General features: G+C 48.1%; 1 protein-coding gene across 6 annotated transcripts in view; it reads left to right on the top strand.

Moving 5' to 3' along the window:
• Window positions 1-2180: 2180 nt before the first annotated feature.
• Window positions 2181-16162, top strand: part of DIP2C (disco interacting protein 2 homolog C) — a 370310-nt gene continuing 356328 nt past the window's right edge. For 4 of the 6 annotated variants that reach the window (XM_082386005.1, XM_082386004.1, XM_082386003.1 and 1 more), the window contains exon 1: window positions 2182-2490. In XM_082386005.1, the coding sequence (XP_082242131.1) occupies window positions 2406-2490 (85 nt within the window). In that variant the 5' untranslated portion in view covers window positions 2182-2405. Of the gene's footprint in view, window positions 2491-16162 lie in introns of all 6 variants that reach the window. The other 2 variants (XM_082386001.1, XM_082386000.1) reach the window with 1 other exon arrangement.

Raw genomic sequence — 16162 nt, 5'->3', positions numbered from 1 at the left:
GGGCCTGTGGGGTGGATGTTACTGAAGCTTGACAACGGGCGTGACTCAAAGCACGGAAACCAGGAGAAAGGGGGGCTGCTCTTGAGTAAGAACACAGTAAGGGTGGGAGGCAAGTGGAGGTTGATCTCAGACATAACGTGTTTTGAAGACGTGGCAGGACTTCCAGATAAAGATGTCTCTCAGGGCATTGGAAATGCCACGAACACTCTCCCAAGTGTACTTAGTAGTCATACAGAGACCTGCCCAAATGAAGACGCATCTGCTTGGAATCCAAGTAGACATTTGATGTGTTTAGTGTAACGTAGTGGTTTTCTTTGGAACCAACCTCAGTTACAGCATCAGACATGGATGATCAAGACCCACCCACGAATTAAAACAGAATACATACTTTTATTCTGATACCATCTGGACCTAGACTGACTTGACACACTCATTGTGTGGAATGCGCAGGCCCACTTTGCTGTAATGAAACGAGTGCAGAGATTTGCTCTGGAGACCGGGGTTTGAATCCTGGTTCTGCTGCATTTTATTTCTCTAAGGCCTTCGCCTGTAGCCCCAGATCCTCTCGAGGGCTCTCTGCCTCAGTGGTCTGTTTATCCTGAAAGGGGGAGAGACTGTGGTGGAGCCATACCGGTGTGGCCCCCCGTGTCCACTGGCTTTACGTCCAAGACCATAAAGCAGAGGCGTTTGGGGTTCACCTGTTTCAAGCTCATCATTGATCCGTATTAGATCAGTGAGACCTATGTAAGAAATGCCCACAGCTCTCTAGTGGTCACTGTTGTCCTATCAGCGGGAAGAACAGAGAGGAAGAAGGCTTGGTCCTTGTCCCCAGAGCTGTCACTCAGACTAATGAGAAAGATAAAGGCCAAGGAGATAAGGGCAGAGACAAGTAGATAAGATAGTGGGAGCACAGTAATGGGGAGGAGAGATTTTTCTGGAGTTGATGTTAGGGACGCTGTGGGAGTGTGTGGGCAGAGAAGGGGGGCACTCAGGGTGAAGGCCACTAGGTCTTCAGGAACCAGCTTGTGGGGCGCGCATGGTGTGACTGCAGATACGGGCCAAGTGGTGGAGGGTCTGGAGTCTCCCATTAAGAGGGTGGACTTGTATTCAGTAGACAATGCAGGAAGTATTAAATTGCCTATTTTTGAAAGGGGAATAAATGCCACTGTGTTTCCGGAGCCAACTTGGGCCCCTCCCGCCACAGGGTCAAGCGGATGTTGGTGGGGGGGCCACCAGGAGGTCTGCGGTAGGGGCTGAACTGGGAGGAGTGGGTCCGGAATGAAAATGACATGCGAGAGCCTTGAGGGGACAGGGAAGCAGAGGGTGCGTGAAGACTGAGGAAGACAGGCAAACACTCCCGGGACTCTTCCCAGCCTGGATCATTAAGAAAATGGTGGAAGTTATTAGAAGCCAGGAGGAGGGGCTGGTTTGTGGAGTTCGGGGTTTGGGGGCATCTGGGTGACGTTATTCAGTTGGACAGTCGTAGGGGGTGAGCTAGCCTCCCCAAACGGTCAGGACTGGAGGCCCAGGTTTGGTGATGCCCCCAGAGGTGACACCGGTGCGGTGGGGGCGGAAGAGAGAAGCGCGGAGGACGAGCCGTAGGGCCCTCGGGCGAGGGCGCGGGAAGACCTGCTGAGGACACGGAGCCCCGGGCTGAGGACGGGCCGGGGTATCGGGGCGAGCGTGGTCGGGCTGACCGGGAACGTGGAGATTCGGTGACCCATCTCTCCTCTAGCCGCCTTCACGGTGGGGAGACGGAGCCGAGGGAGAGGCACTGATTGTAGCCTCAGGGCCAGGCTGGCAGGTCCTACATCAACGCGAATTAGGAACTTCCAGCCTACTCCTCTTTCCACAGCCCACGCTGTCTTTTACACCTCCCGCCCCCAACACACAACGCATTTATTAAAAAAAAAAAAAAAAAATTCAGCCCGCAAAGACCCGGAACGCCGAGGCCGGGGCTCCAGCAGGTATTTTTCTGCCTTAGGCCTGGGTAGGCGAGGGCCGGGCCGGGGTGGGGGAGGCCCCGCTGGGCCGGTGTGCGAGCCCCGCGCCCCCGGGAGCGCGCGCTGCGCCGGCCCGCCCTCCGTCCCCGGTGCGCGTCCCCGCCCGGCCCAGCCCCGGAGCGCGTGCCCCCGCCGCCCCCGCCCCGTGCGCGCTCTTCGCCGTCACGCGCGCGCCGCGGAGCCGCCCGGTGGAGCGGCGGCGGGCGCGCTCCGGGCGGGACGGGGGCGCGGGCGCGGGCGCGAGGCCTTCGTGCCGGGGCCGCGCGGAGGAGGCACCGGGGAGGAGCGCGCTGCGCCGCCGCCCGGCCTGCCGCCGCTCGGTGCGGGTCCGCGGGGCGCGAGGAGCGGCGAGACCGCGGCCTGGAACAAAGGGAGGCCGGCTGGGGCGGGGGCGTCGCGAGCATGGCGGACCGCAGCCTGGAAGGCATGGCGCTGCCCCTGGAGGTGCGGGCCCGGCTGGCCGAGCTGGAGCTGGAGCTGTCGGAAGGTAACAGGCCCCGCGCTCAGCCGGCCGCGCTGTCACGGGGGCCGGGGCGCGGGCGGGCGGGCGGGGGTCTCGGCGCGGTGCGAGCGCGGCCCCCGCCCTGCGGCTCCGTGTCGTCGGCCGCGGCCCCGGCGCCGGGGCCCTGGGGAGCCGGACGGGGCCGCGGGGCCGGGGGCGCAGCCGGGGCGCAGGACGGGGCCGCGGGGCCCGGGGCGCAGCCGGGGCGCAGGACGGGGCCGCGGGGCCCGGGGCGCAGCCGGGGCGCAGGACGGGCCGCGGGGCCGGGGCGGCCTCGCGCGCGGCCTGGCGGACGGGGCCGTGTCCTTGGTGCGCGTCCGAGCGCTGCCCACCGCGGCCGGGCCGGGGGCGGTTCCGCGTTGCGCGGCCTGAGGCTCCGCGGGCCTCGTTCTAATGCGAAACTTGTCTTTGGACTTGAGGTTTGACCGCCGGTGTCCGAGGCATCCTGGCTGGACTGGGATAGTACTACTATTGTTCCCGTCCGCTGGGATGCGAAGGTTGGGTGAAATTGGAAAGCCTCCTCCCTCAGGCCAGGGTCTGTGCCGCGTTCCCATCGTCCCATACTTAGGATTTGTGACAGATTTGCCACAGTGATTTCATGGAGTGTTATATACGGTTTCTTATTTGCTCTTAATGGTGGGATCATGTGCTCAGCTGTCATAAGTTTTAGATCGGATTTTGCTATGTCTTAAAAAAAAAAAAAACCCACTGAAGTTCCGAAATGTTGAATGTTTAATATAGATTTAGAATTCACCCAGCTCACCCTGGGAAGGCCACTAATACACTGTGGGGTGGGGATAGGCCGGCTTGTCTCGAATTTATATTTGGAGCAGTTTAGTGGTGAACTTGTATGTGTGTGTGTGTAACGGTTTTGTGGGGCTGGCAGCCAGAAAGTAAATTCATTCGTGCCAGTTTTCATCAGCAGGGAGAAGCTGGTGTTGACCGTATGGTTTCCTTTTTAACACTTTCAGGGCGAAGAAGGGGGTACAGGTGGGGGCCTGGGGTGAAGTGTCTTTTCAGATGTCACAGGCTGGAGATGTTTCTGTTTCACATTTGGGGTTCTGCAGGGTTCTGTAATGCTCAACTGTCCCATAGGAGGAGACCGTTTCCTGGACTCTGTGCTCAAGCAGACACTGTTCTGAAGGGCTGGAGATGATGAGGGCTTTGCTGGTACCTCAGTGCAGTGCCCAGCTGGGCGAACAGTACTTAGGTCTACACTGGTGGATAAGGTGTGCAGTGTGGACAGATTGCTTGGAGGGATGAAGTGCCCATTGGAAAATATTTGCCCAAGTTCTTTGATTTTGTCAATGTTCACATGGGTTTTTCCCCCTCACTTTACAGGCCCCATAGCTGTGCACCACAGTTGTGTTATTTACAACACCGTATCATTCATGCATTCTCTCCAGACAAGCACTTCTGCTATGTCTGTATTATACTGATGTTAAGTGTCAGTACCCTACCTGTGTTGGCAAAGCGGGAAGCCGTCTGAACTCACCAGGAGCCCTCCACCTCCCCCATCCGTCTGGGATGGGCTCACATTTGCTTCTGCACATCTGGGACAATGCGTGGCCCCTGGTGGGAGTGGCTGCTTGTGGACGTGGACACTCACCTGCTAGATTGCACTCACCTGTCACCATCGGTCACTCCTAGAATGTGTCCCTGTTGTCCAGGGGATGGCAAACCACTTTAGACCAAGGTGTGCTCAGCCTAGTTCTCTGTGAATTCCTTGTGTCCCTACAGATTTTTAAAAAGGGTTTAATGAGTTTCTTATTGAGTGTCTGGGCAGAGAAAGGGGTGTGTGTTTGCATATGGGAATCACATTATTGTTTTTCTCTCTCTCTAAACTCTGCTAGGCCTGGCTGCATCACCCAAGAGTAAGAGTCAGAGGGTTGTTGCTTTGGCCACCCAGCCTCAGCCCGCTTCTCCCCGCTTTAGCTGTGTCATCTTTGACTTGCTTTGTCCATGCTGAGTCGATTGGGTTTCTCTTTAAGGTCATTTGGAATATTGTGTCTTGTGACTATGTAGAGTAGTTTTACTGTCTTAAATTAGATGAATCAACTTGTTTTCCAGTATTGCTTAATAGCAACCAAAGAATGGAGGGATCAGAAATCTGTGCCTCTTTACATTTTAGAACTTAAAATCCCCCAACATAACCACTTTCAAAGTGAAAAGTTAAAACAGCTTTTAATGCCGAGTTATTTAAGCATATTGCTTTCATATTTTATCTTCAATCAGGATTCATGTGGAGAGAATTCTTTAAATTAGTCTTCATCATTTTATTAAAATATCAGAACATACTGTGGAAACGTGTGGACGTTCCAGCGCTCAGTTCCTACAAAGGAGCATGGGAAAACAATTCCATTTTAAGCACATAATGTAGGTTGAAAAAAGAGTAGACTCTTCTTTCAAAGTTCCTATATGGCCTGCCAGCTGTTAATGGTTGTATATTTTATCTAGATTAGTAGATGCTGGTCCAGTTTTGGTTTGCACTGTCTGCTGGTGCTGCTACGGACACTTAGGTTATTTTATTTTATGGGTCACTGTTTGGTAGAGGGTTGCAGATTGACTTCTTGGCTGCAGAAGTCAGATTTTCACTTTCCTGCCCTGCTGGTTGCCTCCCTCTTTTCTTTCCACTGTCTGTTGCTACCCAGTGCTTCCCTCTTGGGGGAAAACTGGGCTGCTCTCCCTGCAGAACTGGTGCCAGCAAAGAACAGGAGCTTTCTGTGGGGAGATGTGGTGGGTGCCCCTCCTATGGGCAGCAATGGCCTCCAATCCACAGGTCTGGGTACAGTCTTTGGTGTGGAGCCAGGGGTTGTCGGTCTGGTGAATTCTTGGGACTCGATGTGAGATGGAGAGGAAGCCAGTGAGCTGGCTGGTTGCTGGGTGCCAGGTGGGGTAGCACTGGCTCTTTTCTTCACACACTTTTCCCTAAATCATTTTTTTCTTCCCTTCCCTTCCCTTCTTTCTTGCCTTTTGGAATCATGCATTTTTCTATTTGGCTTTCAGAGGGCCCCCAAGTAGTTTCATTAATATGTAAATAGACATTATTTGGCTTAAGGAAAAACTTTAAATGGAAACAGTGGCAAAGCAGAGAGGAAACAAAATTCCTCAATAAAGACAGACTCATGTCTTATTAAAAAAAAAAAATCAGTTGTTGATTGAACTTCAGCAGTAAGTTTCTGTGTTAACTGACGGCTTGTGTCCTGGGCTGTACACACCCTGGACTTGCAGCTGTAGACGATATCATCCCACTGTTTCAGGAGTGGTTGAATTCTTATTTTGGTAGGACTTTGGGAAATTGCCTTGTGATGTAGCCTGTGAAAACTGGTGTTTGCAGAAGAGAAGTCCGTTAGCTTTCTACTTTGTGGCTTTTAAATTGTGAGTGTGCTTACTAACTTCCTAACTCTTGCTTATGGGAATTACTCAGTTTGTAAGGTACAGGATTACTGCAACTATTACGTTCTGTAATCAAGTCCAACTTAACATTTTCTACTAAGTGCGAAACTGCCCAAGAAAGGAGGTGCATGCTATCAGTTCTTTGTGTTGATCAAGGAACCAGTAATTTTTTAAATTGCAGATGAGCAATTCACATGCAGCTGGCATAATCCTGTCACCAGAGTAAAATCTTAAAGAGATGGCCAGTTGGAAGGTTTGTAGATTTGGTGGTGTGTGGCATTTTCAGGGCTGCCAGCACAGTATAGCAGATACACTTAGCTCTAGAACGTGAGTTCTGTCCCCATCAGCCCCTGTGCTTTTCTTGGAGGTCCCTGTGGCTGCAGAGGTGGCCACCCAAACTGAAGCCTGGGACCACCTTCCAGGGTCGGGGAGAGGAGACCTGCTGTCTCTAATGCAACCCAAATGTTCTCATTGAAAGGAAATAGTGGACTCTGGAAAGCAAATGTGTGAAAAAATGCTTTCTTCTAGAGTCTTGTTGATAATTTGTTGTCATTGGGAGGGGAGGAGGGAAGGGGTCAGAAGATTCAGGGAATAATAGCTGAGCCGCTCCACCGGGGATCAGACCTTACCATTGTTAACAAAACCTGTTCACTCTGTCACATCGTCTCAAAGCTGCCCCCAGTAGCTGTACGTATTGTGGTGAATGAAATGGACTACTTGGCTTGATAAATCTAAAAGATTGTTATCCGAATTAAAAATATGTACAAAATGGCAGCATTGATATGTGTGGGATGTGAAATGTGTGGACTTGAATTTTAAGAGTTCTTCAGAGTTATGAAAATAGTTAAATTTGAATGTTCTTTTCTTGATGAATAAATATAGATGTCAAATTTAGCCAGGAAATTAAAGGCACACATTAAAGGCACTGATGTGTAAGGTTGATCCCAATGCTCAAAAGATCTTTGCGATGCTGTAGTCATGCTTAGAGCCGAATGTTGTGAGGTCACAGCTGTAACAACGACTCTATTTTGTTTCATTCTGGGCCCACTGGCTTTATATTCTTGTTATGGTTTGGAGGCTACAAGCTGTTGGATGTTATGAGTCACTTTTTGCCTTCCTCCTCCCAGCCTTTTTCAAATGGGTTGTCTCTTTTTTTAGAGCTGATTTTTTTTTAAAGCAGTGATTTATGGGATAAGTTGTAGCATTCTTCTGAATTGCAAAGAGAATGTATTGGATAATCTTCATTTTGATGTCATGTATATAGACTGACTCACCACTTCAAATCCTAGTCATATTAAGATTCTCATAATTACTCAGGTACCTTACTAAAAGCAGATGCTCGCCTGCAGTTTTTGGCTTGGTTTCGCACATCAGTGTTTATCCTGGTACATGGAAGGCACCTCAGGTGATGCTATGGGCTTTGGCCACTGTTTACTGTTCCTTTCCTCCAGTCTCTCCGTCTGTATGCCTCTACTTTCAAGGTTGCCTGTGTTCATTTTCCTTCTTTCATGATCTTTTTGTGTGCCCTACAAAAGTTACCTACTATCATTGCCAGTGCTCTGTTCTGCTGAGAGCGTCAAAACGTTGTCACGTCTCGAAAGAAGCAGTTGCATCCATTTGTTCTTGATAATAAATAGCGCTCTCAAAGGGGAGAATTTAATTGAGAATCCCAGCTGGCGGGGGTAAGAACATAGGAGTCAGGTTTGTACGTATATGGCACTTTCTTCAGGACCCAACGGGGTGTTAATGTTCATAAGCCCTTAAGACAAATAAAGTGGGAAAGGCTAAGATATTGAGCTGTAAAAGTCAACATGACAACAAGCAGCCTTCTTTTGTGGGGTGGGGGACTGGGGAGGTTGCTCTTTAGTTTTGTTGCTGTTGAATATCGTGGAGAATGAAATGTGCTCTCTGTGCTAAGAATCACAAATTGAGGTGGTTCTTTACCAAATGCTTTGTGCAATAGGTATGAAAAATCAGGGAAAAAATGACCTAAGATAGTGAGGACTGAGGGATTCTGTGATTGATAGTGGGTTAAATAGATCTTTTTCTTGTGGGCTGCCAGTTTTAAATCTTTTTTTTTTTTTTTTTTTTTTGCTTATTAAGTTGGAAACTGTTTCTGTGTCCTCATGAAAAGATTGAAGACTGTGGGCCAGATCCAAACTAGTTCTGGCGGCACCAGAGAGAGCAATTCCTTAGATACTTGTTCGCAATTATGCACAATTAATTTTTTTTTTTTTTTTACTGAATTATCTGGTTAGTCAAGTCACATATTCTTCTATTTTTTTAATTAGAGGAATACTCTAACATTTTAAAATTATGAAGTTAAAAAACTCATATGTAAATATGTCCCCTCTTCAATGTGGGCTGCTTCACACCCACCAGCCTCAGGTCTGAGCCTCTGGCCAAGGAGGAAGGCAGTTCCCTGCTGGACACTCGGTGCTGAGCAGAGAAGCTTTCTTCCAAAACCAAAAAAGCAAGTCTCTCATGTTCTGACCATGTGTCTTACCAGTGCAGCTTGCCCTGTGTCAGGAGTTTATAAAACATGTTAAGCTTTGGTGCGGAGAGGCCCACACATCTCAGTTTCCGTGCGGCAGGTCTTAATCTGCCTTCGTGGCTTTGTTCCTGCCACTCCCTCGAGTTGGCAGAGCCACATGTCTGGACCGCTTCACTCTCGGGAAGAACACAAACCTCCACATCGAGCCCTGTCGCCTTGCTGGCCAAGCCCAGAGTCATGTCCCTGTGAAGATGCAGGTTGCATGGGTCTAGCTGACCAGCTCTCTAAGGAAGCGCTTCCTGGCTAGTTTACCTGAAATGAAAACAGAAATGTAAACTGTGTTACTAATTAACCTTATCAGAAGATTCTGGGTCTTTATGAATAAAGTAGTATAAGTGGAGATTACATGCTTTATTGCAAATAGAGCACATCCAGTTATATCAGTGTCACAATACCTGACAAAATCCCTGTCCAGGACTCTGCAGTCGTGGCATCACCCTGGATAAGCCACCAGGCTCTCCCAGTCTTGGTGTCCTCGGGTGTCAGATAGGGTTAAGAACTCTGCCTTTGGGATGGTAGTGGGGATCAGTGAGGCAGAGTCACAGTATCTGCTCCGTAAATATCCAGCCCTGCAGTTTCCCTCCGAGGTGCTGTCACTGGGACAGAGTTCCCTGCCCTTCTGCCCCCCAGTTTATCCAGGTGATTTGAGTTACAGTGGCCTTCAGAGAAAAACAGTGGAGAGGAGGCACAGGCCCGGGTGCGGGAAAGCACTTTCACTTTCCTCTGCTTGGAGGGTGCACCTCTTAATAGATGCTACCTGGGCACTTACCCTGTGCTAGGATAGCTTCAGAGCTGCAATGCCTCTTTTTCTTTTTAAAGATAAAACTTCCTTTCTGGTGGACTCTTTGTGTCAATATTCCTGGAAGCCCTTTTTTCAGCCCCTTTACTTTTCAAGAGAAAAGTTGGGGAAAGGTGTCCTAGGTCAGATTCAAGTCCAGGTGTGTCCGGGAAGGACGTCCTATTAGGTTGTAATCATCGAATCTCAGGACCATGTGTGGACCTCCAATCAGAGTCATTCCAGCGCTTCGTGGAGGAGGGGCCTGACCATCTCCTGCCGTCCCCTCACCACAACGCCCCCAGGATGAAACACAGAGCTCCACCGCTGTGACTGTGGGAATTGTCCTCCTGGAGGTGTGTGCCCCCCTGCCCTCAGTGTGTGTGGAGAGGGACTGAGCTGGCACCCCTCTCGTCATGCTCCTGTGTCCTGTCCCGACACAAGTGCATGTGGATGCCACCCAACAGGCCACACAGGTGGGATTGCGTGAGCCTGGGCAGCTCTGAGAGGCCAGGTCAGGGCCAGGGCTCACCGTGGCAGTGGACCCGGGGCTCTGTGCCCCCCGCCCAACACCTGTAACAGGTCCTGGGCTTTTATCCTTTACGATCACCCTGGCAGTTATGTCGGTTGAGTGCTGTGTGGGTTTGTGAATGAGTGGGATCTTTTTCTTATCGACTTTCATAAGCTGCTTCTTTTAAAGTAAAAACCAGAGATAGTTTGAAGCCCCCCTTGCCCCCGCTGTGTATTTAATGGTATCACAGAAGTTATGGCTTCAGTTACGTGTAAAAACAACTTAAGAATAACACCAAGTACTAAGGTGGAGCTGTACTTCAGGATAGCTTAAGTGAGCATCATTGGGCTTCGAAACATCTTTTGTTTTTTCTTATTTTGATGAACGGGATGGATGCCTGAAGGCTGTTGAGATTTAGTAATATAAAGTAGTCTTTAAGGAGCTCTTTAAGCAAGGGTGCAATTCCATTAAACTTAAGTCATTAAAATACACCTATTTAGGGACTTCCCTGGCGGTCCAGTGGTTAAGACTTAGCCTTCCAATGCTGGGGGTGCGGGTTCAATCCCTGGTCAGGGAGCTAAGATCCCACATGCCTCACGGCCAAAAAACCAAAACATAAAACAGAAACAATGTTGTAACAAATTCAATAAAGACTTTAAAAATGGTCCACATCAAAAAAAATCTTAAAAAAAAAAAAACCAAACCAACCACCCACTTAAACCCAAGGAAATAGTGTATCAACTTGCCAGGGTGGAAACTTTGTTACTAATGTTACTAAGGTACATTATAATGTACCTCACGCTTACAAGTTACTGTTGCAGTGCCTGTCCTGTAGGGAAATTCTGTCAACCTGAGACTTGGTGTTTGGTTGGGTTTTGTTGTTTCATTTTGCTTTTAGCTTAAGTGAATATAGTCTTATTGCAAATGGTGGGGCTAGGCTTCCCCCACCAAGCACAACATTGACCTGGGCCAAATGAGAAATAGCACTTGGGGTTATTTTGCTGTTGATATCAGAGTTCAGATTTTGAGAATTTCTGTTGTACATAAATTAATATGAAAAGGAAGTAGAATTCTGCCTCCCTGTTTTAGATGGTGGCGAATTATTATTTAGCTATCATACCAGAAAAGGATTTTCTAATGCCTGTTGGTATTTTAGCATTTCTTTCCTGTTATTAGGAAGATCTGGCCCAGGACATGGGGAAGAAAGTAGCCTTGATTTTGCTGTTTCCTTCATGACTTGTTGAATTTGACACAAATAGGATTCTGGATGAAATCTGCCCTTTATGGAAAGTGTCTAAGTAAAACAGGCTTTCTGAATGTGTTGTACGATATTCTGTCTCCCGTGGATACAGAGGAGCAAAGCCTTGGGGAAGGAATGTGGGCAGAGGTTCCTTGGATGGGCTGCCATTCCTCGGGTGATGGGCATCTGCTGTTGGGGGTGTCTACCACAGATGGAAAGCTCACGGGCTGACTGTGTCATTGTGGTCATAGGGCAGGTTTGATCACTCTCACTTATTCTTGAAAGATGATGTGGGGTGGGAGCAGTATTTAGAACACTAGCATTCCTTGAAACAAAGATATGAAATAAAGCTTATACATCTCATGGTGCCTTATAGCTTTTAGCTGCTTTCATATTGACCTTTTTTTAGTCCTTTGAAAATATTTTCTAGGGAAATGACATTAGCTTCTCTGTATAAATGAGGAGACTTCAAATGATCAGAAACTCATCACGAGCCCTAGAATCTTGGCTTCCCGACACATTTTCACCATCACGAGTGAACTGAACCACCGAGCTGCTTTCTTTTGAAGCATGATGGGGATCCCGTCTTCCCCTGTGAGATCAGCAGCAGGAGCTCTGTGGAGTCCTGGGTGCTCTCGGGAGCGTGAGCAGTGGGCAGCGCCCTCCCCAGCAGCCTGTTCCAAGTCAGTGAGGAAATCGGACGAATTTCCCTTGCATGTGGTTGTCATGCGTGAAGGCTTATGCTGCACGTTTTCTTAGCTGGCTGCCCCTAAACTTTACATTTAAGATCGAATCTGTCATCTAGGGAATGAATATATGGGTGTTCGCTGTACAACTCTGTTTTCTGTATGTTTGAAATTTTTTTGTTTCTCATGGAAGATGAACAACATCCTTTATTTATTAAAAAAATTTTTTTTTTTTTTGGCTGAGTTGGGTCTTCGTTGCTGCACGCGGGCTTTCTCTAGTTGCAGCGAGTGGGGGCTACTCTTCGTTGTGGTGCGCGGGCTTCTCATTGCGGTGGCTTCTCTTGCTGGGGAGCACGGGCTCTAGGTGCGCGAGCTCAGTAGTTGTGGCTCGCGGGCTCTAGAGTGCAGGCTCAGCAGTTGTGGCGCATGGGCTTAGTTGCCCCGCGGCATGTGGGATCTTCCCGGACCAGGGCTCAAACCCGTGTCCCCTGCATTGGCAGGCGGATTTTTAACCACTGCGCCACCAGGGAAGCCCTGGAACAGCATCCTTTAGAATCAGGAGGCTGGATATGGTATGGCTTATCTGAAATCTTAATCGTTTTGGTCAAGAGACGATGCTGTTAGTTCTTGTGTCGTTTCTGGGAAAAATATTCTACATGAGGTTCCAGGAATAACCTCTTCAGTGTCTCTGCAAGAGTGACCTCTCTCAAAGCTTCCTATTACTAGCCAGGATGATGGCGATCATGTTTAAGCTGCCACCAATCACTTACAAGGCAATCAATCTTAGGTCTTTTATGTAGAGTGCTTTTATCCCAAGTGGAGTGCCTGTCTGACCTTCTCCAGGCCTTGCAGGGATGCAGGCCACGTCTAATGGATGTGATCCACCCTCATCTCTGGTCCCCAGAGAACCGGAGTCTTGTCAGTAGGAGCGGACAGTGCATAACTCGGATTTTTAAATCAGATGTTGCAAATTGATGTCTTTTTTGGCATGAACAAAGTCTGTTATCTCTGTTTATGGGGGAGGACACTTACATGTCTCAGGCCACCACTCACTGATTGTTCGTGTGTGCTAAGCACTGCGTTAGGTGTCTTACATAGATTACCTTTTTTGAAGGACATTTGTCTCACAAAAAGGGAAGCACGTTAGTGAGCCTGCCTGAGGTCCCGTGCCTGAGTGGTGGGTGCGAGTCGGCCAGTTTGCCCCGACACCAGCCTCCTCCCTTCCAGCTCCCGACGGGACACCACCCTCATGTAGTGAGTTAGGAATCCAAGTCAGAAATGGAATGTTGAAAGAGATACCAAGTTTCATGGTATGTGTGGTGACTTTTCTTTTTTACGTATTTACTTTCGCATACCCTAATGATGTGTTTTTTTACCTGATGTAACAATTAACTTAATTACCAGCCATTACTGGTACAGAGTTCCATGAAGGATATTTTAGGAACCTGTGGTCTCAAAAAAGAGCCTTTATTTTCATAACTATAATATGCTTAATAAAGTTGTTGGGATTGTGGCTTTCTTTTGTTATTTTATTTTTTGTTCCTTGAGTGGAAGCTATTTAGTGATTACTCATAATTGTGAAAATAATCTAGTGATTAGAGGTTCTTGTTAGGACAAATCTATGTCTCCTTTCTTTTATGTAAATAAAAAAATCTTAATCCAGGTAAATGTCGGCAGGAATGACCATGTATAAAGTGGATAAGATTTTTGTGTGACGTGGTCACCCTGGGATATTGTCTCAGGAATTTTCTAGAGCATCCATCTTTATTCTCACTAGTTTACACCCTCCCCGTTCCCTGATTATTTCCATTTGCACCAGAAATTTGAATACAAGTGTGTCCAAGATGGTACTTGTATGTGTGTGCATGTATCATGCCTTTTTGCTGTAAGATGGACTGTTTGAATAGTGCTTTTGGACACTGACAACTTGGTCAGAAAACCGGTAGCTCCTCATTAATAAAGGTAGATGTTCTAGTATCAGGAAGCCCTGAATACTTTCTGTGTTATATTAAATAAATAAATCCCAGAACAAAGATGGTTTTGTGTACTATGTATTTGCCATGACTTTCTTGTAAGAAGTGTGAATGTTTCACCCACTTATCAGAAATCCCATGACTAGCTTAAACAGAGAAAGAACATGGATTATTCTGTCTCCAGATCATTTTCATGTATTTATGATCGCACCTGTTCTATTAGCTGTGAAAGCCATCAGTCTTGGGCCCTTGCTGGGCCCTTGCTGATAGAATTAAGGGAAACAAGATCATTTCCAGCTTGTTTTAAACCTAAAGCTGCCCGTTAACTGCATAATAGCCCAATCTTTAAAAATGATACAATTTGACTTTTAGTGGATTATAATTAATTTGGTTATCTATGGCTGAATCATTTCACTGCATTGTGAACTAACTATTTTTTGATTTCTTCATAATATGGATCCGATCCAGAAGATGGGCTGTAGGCTCGGAGTGATAACATTGTTACTTGTAACTTAGACTAACTCTTGGTTTCTCTGAGATGATAACCATACAGTCGTATATTTAATTCCCGTTGTTCACGTTGTTCTCAATTCTGAGTCCCTACTGGTCATCCCCTTCACCCACGTTCTTTCCTTTCTTCTCCCTCCATCCTTCTTCTATTTTGTTGTCTTTCACCCACAGACCCTCAGTATATGGTGGATGTGTGTGTGTGGTGGGGTCCTGACTGCTGTGAATTTTTGATAACCTGTGGAAAGGACTTTTTTTTTTTTTGAGCAAGACACCTCTACACCTCTAAATGAACTTTCAGTTGCCTAAATATCACCTGTTTGGTGGACTGTCTGTGGAAATTTTAATTGTTTTTTATGGGGTTTGGCTGACCTTTCTCTGCCCCACCAATTACTCCACCCAGCCCATGTGTACTCAAACTCTGCAGGCCTGGTTCAACACTGCTTATATGCAAAATAATTAACAGAGCTCTATAAATAAGAAATCACATGTTGCCACATAAATAGTTTCCCTGTCATTTGAGTGTGGATTGTTTTTGCTCCTGTGGTGGCCCTGAGGATTCTGGCCTTTGTTTGGAAGCACCTCACACTGAGGTGGGTATGAAATGTAAAACTGATTACAGTATTATTATCACTCGCAAGCGGACAACAAAGATGCTTTCATCTGAACAGCAGCTGAAAATTAGGGTGTGTTCGGTTTGGATGTTGGATGACCTTTTTGAAAAAAGCATCTGGCTTTTGTCATACTTTGAAAGCTGTGCTTATACTGTTTTCTGTGTTTTACTTAGAGTGTCTACAGTTCCTAAAGGAGATATTTGCTTATTTTAAGGGGATAAATTACTTTACAATAAAAATACTCTCTGGGGATTTAGATGGAATAGGTTTGCCATATTATTTGTTGTTCACTATTTAACACCAAATATAGTGGACTTTTAAGTGGCTGACATGCCCCACCCCCTTGCTGGTGTGTATTTAGGTGGAAGAGAGTGTGTGTGTGTGTGTGTGTGTGTGTGTAGGTGCAAACATACACACGTATATCTAACTGGTTCAGTCACATTTGATTCCAAAGTTAGGGATTGTTTTTGCCACATGAGAGCTTTTGAATTGTTCTGTTCCTTAAGCATTTATTTCATTTGCAATTTATTGAGCGAGGGTCTCTTGGGAACTATGGGAGTGGTGACAGCTGTTTTTATAATCCAGGAGATAGGATGGAAGCCAGTGGGAAGCTCAGTATCGATAGACAAATAATTGAGAAGGATCTACTTCGAGGCTGTGTGCCCAGTGAGTGGTCTCAGCAAGGAGGGCTCTGAGTGCCGAGGAGGGAGCAGCTGGATGCTGGGGGGCAGCCCTTCTCTCGTTGTGCCTGGAACACCTGTGTTTGGGGTGGGCCATTCCGACCCTGCTCCCAGCCTGGCTACTCCCGGCCTGACTGCTCTGGCTGAGCTGTGGGGCTGGGGCCAGGGGCTCGGGCACTGAGCCTAGTGGAATGATGGCACCGGGACCTTTCCTGCTTCTCAAAGGCACATGTGAGTGATTGTTTTTATTTCTGCGTGCGTCCTGTCCCCCTCCCCACTCCCCATTTTTCCTTTGGGACCCTTGCCCGCGGCCTGGGGGCGAGCCCTCTGGCTGTTTCCAATGTGGGGAGCACAGTGCTTCTCAGGCAGACATGACTGCAGGGGTGGTTCCTGGCTGGGGGCTTCCCCTTGTCCTGTGGGCCTGGGGGAGCATGATGGCTCTGACCACGTGCCTTAGCCTAGGCACCTTCCCCCAGCCCCCCTGCCCGGACCGCAGCCAGCCGGCGTCCGGGCAACTGAGGCCATGGCCCTCGCACAGCCCGGCAGCCACCCGAGGAAAGCCAGTTCAGCTTGTGACTGTCACTGCCCTTGAAACTTGCACAGGTGTGGCCAGCACGAGGACGGCCAGGTTCTGTTTTACCATCTGTTGGTTCTTTCCTGCGGAAAACAGGCAGTTTATTGCAGTCACCTGGGAGGCTGACTCCCTGCTCCAGCTCCCACC

Source organism: Balaenoptera borealis, assembly GCF_965194805.1.
Source record: "Balaenoptera borealis genome assembly, chromosome: 3".
In the NCBI taxonomy this organism is placed as follows: Eukaryota; Metazoa; Chordata; class Mammalia; order Artiodactyla; family Balaenopteridae; genus Balaenoptera; species Balaenoptera borealis.
The sequence above is the reverse complement of the archived record's forward strand: the minus strand, read 5'-3'. Positions and strand labels throughout refer to the sequence as shown.